At 34.7% G+C, this 11,950-nt stretch overlaps 2 protein-coding genes and 3 non-coding genes across 10 annotated transcripts; 1 reads left to right on the top strand and 4 right to left on the bottom strand.

Moving 5' to 3' along the window:
• The first annotated feature begins 585 nt into the window (after window positions 1-585).
• Window positions 586-7,448, top strand: LOC120090251. 6 transcript variants are annotated; one of them, XR_005485488.1, is made up of 5 exons: window positions 592-1,058; window positions 1,207-2,201; window positions 2,364-3,049; window positions 3,528-3,649; window positions 6,778-7,448. XR_005485488.1 is itself a non-coding variant. In XM_039047808.1 (3 exons), the coding sequence occupies exons 1-3, from the start codon at window positions 967-969 to the stop codon at window positions 5,005-5,007; spliced, it is 504 nt and encodes a 167-aa protein (XP_038903736.1). In that variant the 5' UTR covers window positions 586-966; the 3' UTR covers window positions 5,008-6,175. The 6 variants fall into 6 exon arrangements, 2 of the variants coding, with proteins under 2 accessions (XP_038903736.1, XP_038903738.1); XR_005485489.1 differs by lacking the exon at window positions 1,207-2,201 and having other exon boundaries at window positions 602-1,058; window positions 2,400-3,049; XR_005485487.1 differs by lacking the exons at window positions 1,207-2,201; window positions 6,778-7,448 and adding an exon at window positions 4,684-6,172 and having other exon boundaries at window positions 609-1,058; window positions 2,390-3,049.
• LOC120090250 (tubulin beta chain-like) lies at window positions 7,279-9,129 on the bottom strand. Its single transcript, XM_039047807.1, has 3 exons — window positions 8,609-9,129; window positions 8,248-8,517; window positions 7,279-8,161 (listed from the first exon to the last, which is right to left on the bottom strand). Exons 1-3 carry the CDS (start codon window positions 9,000-9,002, stop codon window positions 7,485-7,487), a joined length of 1,341 nt encoding a protein of 446 aa, XP_038903735.1. The 5' UTR covers window positions 9,003-9,129; the 3' UTR covers window positions 7,279-7,484.
• Window positions 9,130-11,156: 2,027 nt separating this feature from the next.
• On the bottom strand, window positions 11,157-11,246 carry LOC120092284. Its single transcript, XR_005485993.1, has one exon. It is a non-coding gene; the product is annotated as a small nucleolar RNA snoR27 (small nucleolar RNA).
• A 143-nt stretch (window positions 11,247-11,389) lies between these two features.
• LOC120092285 lies at window positions 11,390-11,479 on the bottom strand. Its single transcript, XR_005485994.1, has one exon. It is a non-coding gene; the product is annotated as a small nucleolar RNA snoR27 (small nucleolar RNA).
• A 39-nt stretch (window positions 11,480-11,518) lies between these two features.
• LOC120092283 lies at window positions 11,519-11,609 on the bottom strand. The gene has a single exon (XR_005485992.1). It is a non-coding gene; the product is annotated as a small nucleolar RNA snoR26 (small nucleolar RNA).
• Between the last annotated feature and the right edge of the window lie 341 nt (window positions 11,610-11,950).

Raw genomic sequence — 11,950 nt, 5'->3', positions numbered from 1 at the left:
TAACAAAGCATACAAACATACATTCTAAATACCTTGTTCGATAGAGAAAAATTTTATCTCCAACCCGACCCCGCCAATTACATTATTTCTAGAATTACCTCCCAAATTGGAGGGCATGCCAATAGCAAAGATTCACAGTGACAGAGAAGTAGACTGTATTGGAATGTAGTTTAACACTACCGCACATCCCAAATCAACCCTTCTCTATATGTAATGCAATTTAAATACCAATTCTCTACCTAAATTTACATTAATGATGCATCAACTTCCATATTCCTAGATTTTCCTCTACTGCAATTCTAAATTTTAGGAGTAGCAAGAAACCAATTTTATGGTAGCTACGTTTAAAAGTTCTAAAATTGAATTTTAGAAAGAAATAAATAAAAAGTAATTTTAGAAAGAAATAAATAAAAAGTAATATTAGACTAGATTTGAGAATATAGTGTGAATTTGAAATATACAAATAAAAAATTGAGGAAGACGGTATGAGATATTCAACACTGTATTTTTTTTTTTTTTTTTTTTTTTTTTAAAGAAATCTGAATTTTGCTTTAATTGTGGAAGATATATCCATCCATAATTGATTGGAAGCGTTGGATTATAGGGAGGGGATAAAATTGGAAAATTAAATAGAGAAGATGAATTCTACGCATCACGTTTTGGCCATAAATCGTAGGATTCAAATAAAGGCTATTTTTTTTTTTAATTGGATATCTGATTTGGGTCATTCTCCACAATTTCTCTAAAAACAAACATACAAAATTTCAACAAAAGACTTTATTTGAGGCCCAGCAGCGGCCCACAGTCAGCAATCCAGTGGCGGGAGGTCAAAGACGGCGAGAAATCCACTGACGGAGTACCTGATCAAGGCTCCACCCGCCGGAACCTTCGTCTTTGTCACTTTTCCACATCTGGAAGCTCATCCTCTATCCTTCGCTCCTTTCGCGGTTCAATTCAACGTAAAATATGCGGAGAGTGGATGCAGAGACAAGCGGGGGACGAAAGATGTTTGAAGAAATGGGCGTATTATTGGCTCAGAAGCTGGAAGTTTGTCGTAGGTCAGAAAGTTATTACGAAATTATGTTTTTGAGTCTAAGTGAAATCATATATGGCTTCTTCCACGGATGAATGTTTACTTCAGATTCACTATAAGTACCTTTTCAGTTTTGTCCATTCAGTTAATTGATGTTTAGAATGGGCTTGTAGCTTGGTTCACTTTCGGCATGTGGCCAGCACACGCTGGTTGTTGCTTGTATCAGAAGATTACGAACCATTTCAGTTCTGTTGGGCATAAAGGGCAGACGAAATTTGCACAAAGGGGGAGGGACAAATAATTGGAAAGAAAGAAAGTTTATTAGAAAAGTAGAAAGATAGACATTTTTAGAGGAAAGTCTCTCACACTCTCTAGTCCTTAATATCATATATAATTCCTTGAAAATCTATTGAATTCTCCAATACCTTGTGTTAGAACTTAGGACATGTTTTACAGTCTTTCTTTATTTGCTCTGTTTTTACTAATTTCAGCTATTTAAGATTTATTTTTCTGTTATTCTCCGTCAAAGTATTATTGAGATACAAGGCTTAATATCCTCTCTTAAATGTTGAACAAATTGGCACAAAAGGAAAAGAGAGATAATCACTTGGGAAAGAGGAACTTTTATTAAGCAAGTACAAATAGGGACATCAAAAACCTTTTCACTCTCTCAATACTCACTCGCTCACTTTCCCATTATTTCTAAGTTTCTCTAACTTTCTTTAACATCCTATAGTCCGACTTATAAATGGAGACACAACTCCTTTTTATAGGGTATGAGATCCGTAGGGTCCAAGTAAAAGGATTTTTCTAGATCCTTTTTAGATTCTAAAATATCCTAGTCTAGATATTTCTAAGAAACTTATCCTTATTTAAAGGAATTCATAGAATTCCATGGATCCTAAAGAAATGCTAAGATTTTTCTAGAGCCTTTGTTTGAGGTACTTATTTACACACTTCAACGTAGTTATAGAAAAATCTAATTTGTATCTGTGTCATCTTTTAGATACTCCAAGAAGCTTTCAGATTGTTGGTGTTGCCTTTTAGTGTAACATTAAATATCAACGATGGCAACAATGCTCTGTTGAGAGCTCCTTTTTCATCTTCCTTTCCTCCATTATCTTGCCTCCACTATTCATTACAATTTCACTTTGAAGTCCAAAGAAAGGTTAAGATATTTATTTACACTCTTTCTGATAAACCGAGAGCAATAATATATACATTTAAGACCTCATTAAAAAAATATATATATACACAATCAAGACATTTGTGTAGATTCTCCAGCAAGCTTTTAGATACTTACTTTGCATCTAATTTTAACATGAAGCAGGTCAACTAATTGTTTAAGTAATCCAGTCGGTTTCAGGCTATGCATATAGAAGTTGGACGAAACTTGCTGAAGTAGAACGAATGCAAATCAGCTCCATGATTACTGCAAATCTGAGCTAATTCTTGCACTGCCGAGTTTTAAGTGCATTTGTAGACCAAATTATGATAAGGAAAGGCATTGAAGGTCTCTCACGAGTGGCTAGATAGCATGATTACTTCTTGATCCTAATTCAAATGTCGAAGTTGTCCCTCAATTTCCAGGCAGCTATAGGAGGATGAAACGCCAAATTTGAGTCCTAATCTGTTTGCCTATCTATGTAAACTGGATCATGGAGCTCTCTCAGTAAAACTTTGCCCGCTTCACTATTTCAGTTACACTGTGTGAAAGGATGTTTAGGGAGATGTCCTTTCAATATGAAGTTTTTATGTTTTGAGATGTTTAAGTTTTTGCTTCCTATATAAATTAATTTGGCCCGATAAATAATAGGTTGATGCTCTATTATTATATCAAAGAATTAAATGTTGTTGCCTGGCACGTGATATATTTTTATTTTTATGCTGTCGATGATATCATCCTTCACCAGTGTTCAAGGAATTATGTAAATTATTTACCAGTCAAGATTTATACTTGTCATTGTCCCAGAGTTCTGGCATGCAGGAAGGAGTAATCTGTAATCTCAGTTTAAGGTCAGAAAATAACTCATAGGCTATTTGACTATACTGTCAGTTACTTCTATGTTGTTCAGCCCTCAAGCATGTTATGGGGAGAAGAACAGGGTAATGGGTTTTGAATTCAAGAGCCATATGATCGCTATTTTATATGTACGCATGGCTTAATAAATTGACTAGAGAAAAGAACAAAGTGGCTTAAACTTGCTTTCACTTGTACGGACCATCTTAAAAATTTTGTTGGGCTAAATGATCGGTTTTGGATAGCCATTTGTCTGAGTTGAATAGCTGATTTCTTAAACTATGTCCTGAAGAAAGTTGTATCTTACAAGTCATTCCGTGCTGATCACAAACTTATTGTTATATTCACTGTTTTAAAACATATTTCAAGTGGTGCAGTTAATTAATATTCAAAAGTGTTACCTTTCTTCCATGGAGTTATCAATGGGATCAACTATTGCCTGTGTCTAATTTATGAATGTCCATCTGTTTGCAGGTGTAAAAATAAAAGGTTAAATCGGTTGATGTCGGAAGAATTTATTGGAGCCAAGCATCCAATATCTCCCTCTCCTCCCTCTCCAACCCCATCTCCACACCGCTATTTTTATCTGAATCAAGGTGAGCTACCTGGATTTTCTTCTTTTATCTTCTTGAGCCTCCAAGTTGGTGATCCTTGCATGCCTTTCTTTTTAATATCACGTAAAGTTTAACAAACCAAGCCAGTTGCATGTGCCTGCCACTGTATATAAGGTTTTCGTGGATCTACAAAAAAAGTGTATGATTAGAATTATTTAGGTCTCGAAAGTGTAGACAATAAAATTAGCTCTGATACCACCATTGAGAAAATGAAATCGATGGAAAAAATAAATAAATGTTGCTGAAACAAACCAATATCTCCATGTTTGTTAAACAAAGAGAAGAAAAATGAAAATGAGAATGAAATTCAAACTTTTGATTGAAATAAGAAAAAGATTTGGTGATACACAAAATGTTGTATAAGAAATGTGATACTAAAATTGTGATACACGAAATTTGATACTCAAAATGTGGTACAAAAATTATGATACTCTCAATACATGATAGCTCACCCTCATATAGGACAAGGATATGAACCTAATTAATACTACTAACTTACAATTTAAAACAACATTAAAAAGAGAAACTCGCAAAACATTAAAGATTTAAAAATAACAAACAATTTAAATCTTAGATCTAATATTTACTTAGACATCAAACTGAAATATAAATAAATTTAAGAAACTTAAGAATTGAAATTTAATGAAGAAAAACCTCAAATCTCAACCGAAAAAAATCAAAAGCAACTACTTTAGATGAGATTTACATGTATACTTCTTTTCTGACCTTAGAATTTGAATACCACTAGGAATATTGTAATAGGAATGCTGTTGAGAAATAATCAGACTGTTAAAGGCATATTAGCAATTAGTTAAGAGGAGTTTGTTAGGAAAGTTTTGTTATAAATACGATGACTAGGGAAGGAGGAAGTTGGGTAAGCAATATTTTGTAGTATGAATTAGGGATTGAGAATATTCTTAAGTTTGGAAGAGTCCAAGTTCCTTAAACACTTGGTTTATCATGTATTTCGGTTATCTTTTGTAGTTCAATATTTTAATTCTATCATGTTTCATTAGTCTGATTCCACCAAGTGCTATATTATATATGAAGAAAGAAGCTCCTCAAGTCCTATGAAATTAAGACTAGCCACGCTTATTTGTATGGAATCTTGGATATCTATCCCCAAATCAGTCGACCACAAAATTGCAGTAATTGGATGGGGAAAGGTTAGTGGTCCCTTCGGTCAATTTTTTGTTCACATGCAAATATATTCGTCGGTCATATTTCAGAGATTTGTGACATTAAAAGGGTGGTTTTTCTTTGTCAAAGAACCTTATTTCAGTACTTATATATTTCCCGTGTGTTGGGTGTTGCTTCCCGTGCTTCACCGTCTCAAATAAGTCCTGTTAGTGGGGACTTCTTAGTTTCAAAATAAAATAACAAATTGTGGTTATACTACAATGAGTTAAGCTACAAATGCAACTTTGTGGAGGAAATTTATTTCATTAATTGTAAATTTAGCTCTCCTATCCTCTGCACTATTTGGGTCAAACCCCAGAAATCTGTTCTACATTTAATGAGTAAAAGAAATGGGACTATGGTTGGTGCAATCAAGGCGATTTGGATGGTTAGGTGGCACCTTCTTATTAATTGTGAAAACATTTCCACCTCTTCCTCTGGGTATATATTAGTAGCCTGTGTTCGACGAGGTTACTTAATCTCATTTATACTATACTACTATGGATCACTGCTACATTGATCTGATGTAACTTAGTTATCATATTGACCTGAAGATCTACGACTTGTTATTACTTATGATGTCCAGATCCAAAGAAGAACCTGCCTTACATCCCCCCAATATATAGTTGTGTGTGTGAAACGACCATTTGAAAGATGAGTGCCATAGGAGAGTTAAGGAAAAAGTTGAAGAAAAGAAGGGCATCCCTGCAAGAAATCCTTTTTGTGATATTCTGTCAACAGCCAACAAAGACTGATAGAAAGTTGATTTTTTTTTTTTTTTTTTTTTTTAAAGTTTTATTTAAAAGAGGGACTGAAAGAGACCACCAAAAACCAAACTACCTAAGCAAATTTGATTAATAGAAACACACAAGAAAGACATTTCACGCTCAATGCGATGAGCAACAAGATTGCTCGACCTTGGACAATGGGGGAACTAGTCAGCTCCTCGAGCAAGCCTTCTGATTTTATTAGTTGACACGCTGAGTAGAGAAATCCTTTTTGAGATAAGAGTATTTGGTAGTGATATTTATAACCTCATGAGACGTTTAGGACAAAGACTATCCAAAGAATATAATAATCACCTCTTATTATTTTGTAGTCTCTAATTAGGGACAATCAACACTAGTCCCCAATTAGTAGCTGCAATTTTACATTCATTATTTTTTTATTTTTTATTATAATATTTACTATTTCATTATCAAATTAATAGTTTATATCTCAAACATATACTACTATAATTTAAGGGTGGAAACGGTTCGGTTCGGTAGTCAAACTGATTTATTGGTTCAAATTGAACCGAACCGAACTGCATATATGCAATTTGGTTCGGTTTCAAATTCGGCTTTACTTTTTAAAAAAATCCATATTATATTCTTTTTTTTAATTAAAAACGGTTTGGTTCGTTTTAAATTCGGTTTTACTATTTTTAAAAATAAACAATATAAATATATATATATAATATATATATATATATATATATTAAAAATGGTTCGGTTAGGTTTCAAATTCGGTTTTCGAAAGTGAAACCGAATCGAACCAAATTTTTTTGTTTCATTGAGTTTTCGGTTCGGTTCGATTTTTAAAAACGGTTGGATTTTTGCAGTTTGAATGACCACCCCTACTATAATTCAAACTAAAATAATCTACATCCAAAATACAAACTATTATAACTTAGGATTACAATGACTCAATCAATCCTTTTGCTAAAGGGAAGCTGAAAATTTTCAACATCTGCATGAATACATACAATAACTCTAATTCTAATACTTCAGTTTCTTTGCCTCGGTATTTTAGTGTCCTCAGTTTCAGGTTATTTTGCTCAAATTTGTAACATGGTGAATATAAATCTGCTTTGCTAACTCAAAGGTGGCACGAGATCTGATCCCAAACATTGTCAATGTCAACTCTGGTTGTGCTGTTCAACTTCGCAGGTACACTGAGTTTAAAAGTGAAGAGCAACTCCTTAAAAGGCAAGAAAGAAACCCATCACAAGGCTTATTTTGAAGGCAAACCCCAAGAAATTATTGCCACTTTCGTCGTACTTTTATATAGATGGAAACAGTAAATTGGATTGAAATTTCCAGGCAACCCGGAATGGACTGGCCTTCATAATGGTACCCTAAACCTACATACTCGCTAAATCTTAAACGACTAGGATTGGAAGCAATCTAAAAATATGTTTTGAATGATTCAAAGTCAATTTAAGAGAGTAAAATTAAACAGACACAATTTCTACCATTCAAAATTACTTGAAACAAAGAATGATCTAAGGATTCATGTTTTCAGTTCCATGTTTGCCTACTACACGCAGTGTCCAATTCTCTACAAATTGCTGAATCACTGCAGAAATCATATATATGTGAACAGAACCAATAGCCTACCTGTGAAGGAACACACTTGAATCTTTCAACAACCAAACTTGCAGAATAACAAATTATACGAGCATATGTAACTGATATTCTTCATGTTCCATTATCCAGATGACACAATTAAGAACCAAAAAGGAAAAGCAATCTTAATTGACGATATAATGGCCTAAACATTCTATAGCTATGAATTGATTTAGGCCTTCATAAACCCACCCCACAAACTTGCCAGAGACTGGCAAATGAAAAAGCCCAACACACCTTCACATCCTTCATTCATCATGTTCCGCACCATCTTCATCTTCATAGTATTCATCGTCTTCGGCTGTAGCATCTTGGTATTGCTGATACTCAGAAACCAGATCATTCATATTGCTTTCAGCCTCAGTAAACTCCATCTCATCCATACCCTCCCCTGTGTACCAATGCAAGAAAGCCTTCCTCCTAAACATAGCCGTAAACTGTTCACTAACACGGCGAAACATCTCTTGGATCGATGTAGAATTTCCAAGGAAAGTCGAGGCCATTTTCAACCCAGTTGGAGGAATGTCACAGACTGTAGACTTCACATTGTTGGGGATCCATTCAACAAAGTATGAAGAGTTCTTGTTCTGAACATTGATCATCTGTTCATCAACTTCCTTCGTACTCATCTTACCCCTAAACATAGCAGAGGCAGTAAGATAGCGACCATGTCGGGGATCAGCAGCACACATCATATTCTTAGCATCCCACATTTGCTGAGTAAGCTCAGGTACTGTAAGAGCTCTGTATTGCTGGGATCCACGGGAAGTGAGTGGAGCAAAACCCACCATGAAAAAATGGAGACGAGGAAATGGGATAAGATTTACGGCAAGCTTCCTAAGATCTGAGTTGAGCTGTCCGGGGAATCGCAAACAGCAGGTCACACCGGACATTGTTGCAGAAATTAAATGGTTAAGATCACCGACTGCCCAAGAACCAAGAAAATATTAGAGAATACAAAAAAAAAAAAAAGAGAAACTGTAGATCTAAGATCTGTTTAGAAAAACATACAGCTTGGAGTGGAGAGCTTCAGGGTACGGAAGCAAATATCGTAGAGAGCCTCGTTATCAAGCACCATACACTCGTCGGCGTTTTCGACAAGTTGATGAACAGAGAGGGTTGCGTTGTAAGGCTCAACAACAGTATCAGAAACTTTAGGGGATGGGAAAACGGAGAACGTAAGCATCATTCTATCAGGGTATTCTTCTCTGATCTTGGAAATCAGAAGAGTTCCCATTCCAGATCCAGTCCCTCCCCCCAAAGAATGGCATACCTGAAACCCTAAAAATCGGATCCAAACCAAATTGAGCAGCCATGCACATAAAAACCCCAAAAAAGGGAAAAACAAGAAGTGACGGTAATCTAAAAGTACCTTGCAGGCAGTCACAGTTCTCAGCCTCCTTACGAACAACATCAAGAACGGAATCAATAAGCTCAGCACCTTCGGTGTAATGTCCCTTAGCCCAGTTGTTTCCAGCACCAGACTGACCAAAAACGAAGTTATCGGGTCTGAAAACCTGACCGTAAGGTCCAGATCTGATACTATCCATAACACCAGGCTCAAGATCCATAAGCACAGCACGAGGAACAAATCGGCCGCAACTGGCTTCATTGTAGTATACATTAATCCGGTCAAGTTGAAGATCGGAATCACCAGTATACTTACCGATGGGGTCGATGCCGTGCTCTGCACAAACCACTTCCCAGAACTTGGCACCGATCTGGTTGCCACATTGTCCACCTTGAATGTGAAGAATCTCACGCATTTTTACAAGAAATGGGAAGTGAAAATTGAAATCGAAATTGAAAACCAGAGAAAAAGTTGAAGAAACCCTAGAGAGAGAGAGAGAGAGAGAGAGAGAGAAGAGAAGAGAAATGAGGTTAAAGGGAAAAGTGGGGACGGAGGGATCTTTATAGAAATAAAAGGAAATAACGGTTAAAATTATAATTAGGGAATTTGAAAGAAATGAGCGGGAAAGAAGTTAGGGTTTGGAAAAATGTGTGATGAAAGAGAGCCACATGCTTCTACGGCGTTTGGTTAAAAGTAACGGTCCGCCGTTGGGTTTGCCTTCAAATTTTGAAAAAATATCTGGAAACAGCTGGACTCCACCAATACCAATGTTTTGAAAATAAATAAATTATAAATATTATATAATTTACAAAATTGACAGAAAAATTTTGGTAATATTTTAAAGGCGCGCCCCGCTGCCCGTAGCCCCACACCATTCAAATTTTCTTTTGGCGTTTTCTGCTTTTCTTTTCCACTTGATTTTGATTTTTGAGTTGGAAAATATGTTTTCTTCTAATTCTTAAATTTAATAATATATACAAAAGATTCATTTGTTAAGGAAAAAAAATAGATAATTCTGATGTGTTATTTCATTTATTGAGACCGCACAACCAAACGATTCCTTGAACACTTTTTAACAAATCTTGATCTGTGATAAAACTATTTTAATGCAAATTAAGGATATGGTGTGTTGCAGTTGAACGGTAGATCTGGTTCAATTTTTTTTTTCTTTTCTTAATACTTAATCCAAGAGAGTTCTTTTCATTGTCAATCATCAATTTTGAGGTTCCAATCACACCCCGATGATTACTCTATCAATTTTAAACCTTTGCATTTAAAACAAAATAAAAAATCGACGAGTTTTTTTTTAAAAGAAAAATGTTGGGATTAATGTAAGGGTTGAATACGAAATGAATATCAAAATTGGGTGCATTGAATTGTGAAACTGATTTTTTGCATTTGAAATAATCTTGTAGATATTTATATATATAAAAAGAAAATAATATTAAGAATGTTATAAACATTAGATTTTCATAAATTATATTTTATTTGTAGATCTATGCCCGACAACAATTAAGTCCATATTATATTCTTTAAAAAACAGAGTTAGTATAAAATATGAAGTTGTGAACTTTGTAATTACACTACAAATTTCAAATTTGTTGAATTCTCTCTGTATTTTTCTTAAGAAAAAAAATATTAATTTTCATTTTAACAAAAGTGAAGATCCGACCTAAAAGTATTGTTTATAGGATGAACAACATACAACATATCGTTTATCAATTCTCTCTAGCTCAAATAACAGTCAAGAATGAGTAAGTGTGGAAGATATGAGTTTCACTAAATACTACCAAGCTTTATCGCCTTTATTTTTAAATTATATTATTATTATTACATTATAATCACAGTGAATTGAGGATGGCAAGATCTACAACTTTTTAGATTTGTGTCGTCTTCACAGAATTGAGTGGAAAGAATTCTCACTTTCTGAAAGTTTTTAGGCAAATTAGTAAATATTAAATAGTTGAAAATAACATTGTTAAGGCTTGAACACACAACATTCCCGACCGAATTGTGATAGTATCTTAAATCACAAATTGATTCAAAAGATTATGCTATGGGTAAAGGTAAATCTTATATCATCCAATAATAATTTGGATAGTTTGTTTCTTGTAAAGACAGATAACTCTGCCCCTCCTTAATTAGCCTGTTGTACAAGTGATCAATGTCATATCCAAGAAATAACCTAAAAGGCATAACAAGGAAAAGGGAAATAAAGAAAAACCAAAATAGTATACATTTGGCAGCAAGAATTAAGCAGAAACAAAAAAGAAACTGAGAAGCAATCGTTTGAATGTTCAATCACAGAACGGCAGCAATATCAATACCCAACAAAAATCCGCATTCAAGAGGCTTTGCTGCACAGCAGCTACAGATTCATATATTGACAATGGTGATGTGAAGTGGGTGGAGAAAATAGGAGAAAAGATAAGGTTGTGACCAAAAAGAAAAGTAATGTTCAATCAGAATTGGCAACAATACCCACCAGCCACCAACCGGCATAAAGTTGAAAACTGATGTTCTAAAATGAAACTCATCCACCTACCAATTATTCAACAAAACAACACAGTTTGGATCTCAGAAATTACTGATATCATCAACTCCATATAGGAACTTACAGATAGATAACGCAGTTTTACATTAACATCATGGATCCAAGGTCTGCATTAGTAAACACACATCATAACCAATAAACCAAACGAACCAAAATTCCCAGATCTCTGAGGAATGCAATGAAAATCACGGGGAAACAGTTCAAATAGTCCAGATTACAGGAAATGAAACAGACAATCGCGTAAGAAAACTGATCTCAGAGATTGTTCGTTATCTTCAATTCCTAGAAGGAAATTGCAGATAGATAACGCAGATTTGAAATCGCATCATCGATCCAGATATGAAGTTATTAAAGAAAGCAATGCATGATCTACACAAAAGCATCTCAGGAACAACATTCCCCATGATTTTCTTCACGGTAAATCAAAGTGCAAGGATAACAATAAGATTGTTTCATCATTGATGCTGCCGGAAAATATGAGATTAAAGACCAGATGAACAGTAAAATACAGAATAGAGGAAACAGAAATAACTTAAAAGGACCGCTGATAGCCGACTAGACGAAAATAAATGTTGCCGACGACGGAGCGGTTTCGCAGATAGAAGGGCGACGGGCGGTGGCGTCAAGCAAACAAACCCTAGCACTGTTTTCTGATTTAATAAGTGATGATCGATGAAGGAAGCATTACATAAGGTGTCCACGGGGTTAGAGGCGTAATTTTTCCCTTGGGATTTAGGTTTTTTTTTTTTTTTAATTATTATTTTTGCACACAATGATTTAGATTTATTTTGTTTTTTTATTTTTTTGTT

This window comes from Benincasa hispida, chromosome 11, assembly GCF_009727055.1.
Source record: "Benincasa hispida cultivar B227 chromosome 11, ASM972705v1, whole genome shotgun sequence".
In the NCBI taxonomy this organism is placed as follows: Eukaryota; Viridiplantae; Streptophyta; class Magnoliopsida; order Cucurbitales; family Cucurbitaceae; genus Benincasa; species Benincasa hispida.
Note: the sequence above shows the minus strand (reverse complement) of the source record. Positions and strands in the feature narration are given on the sequence as shown.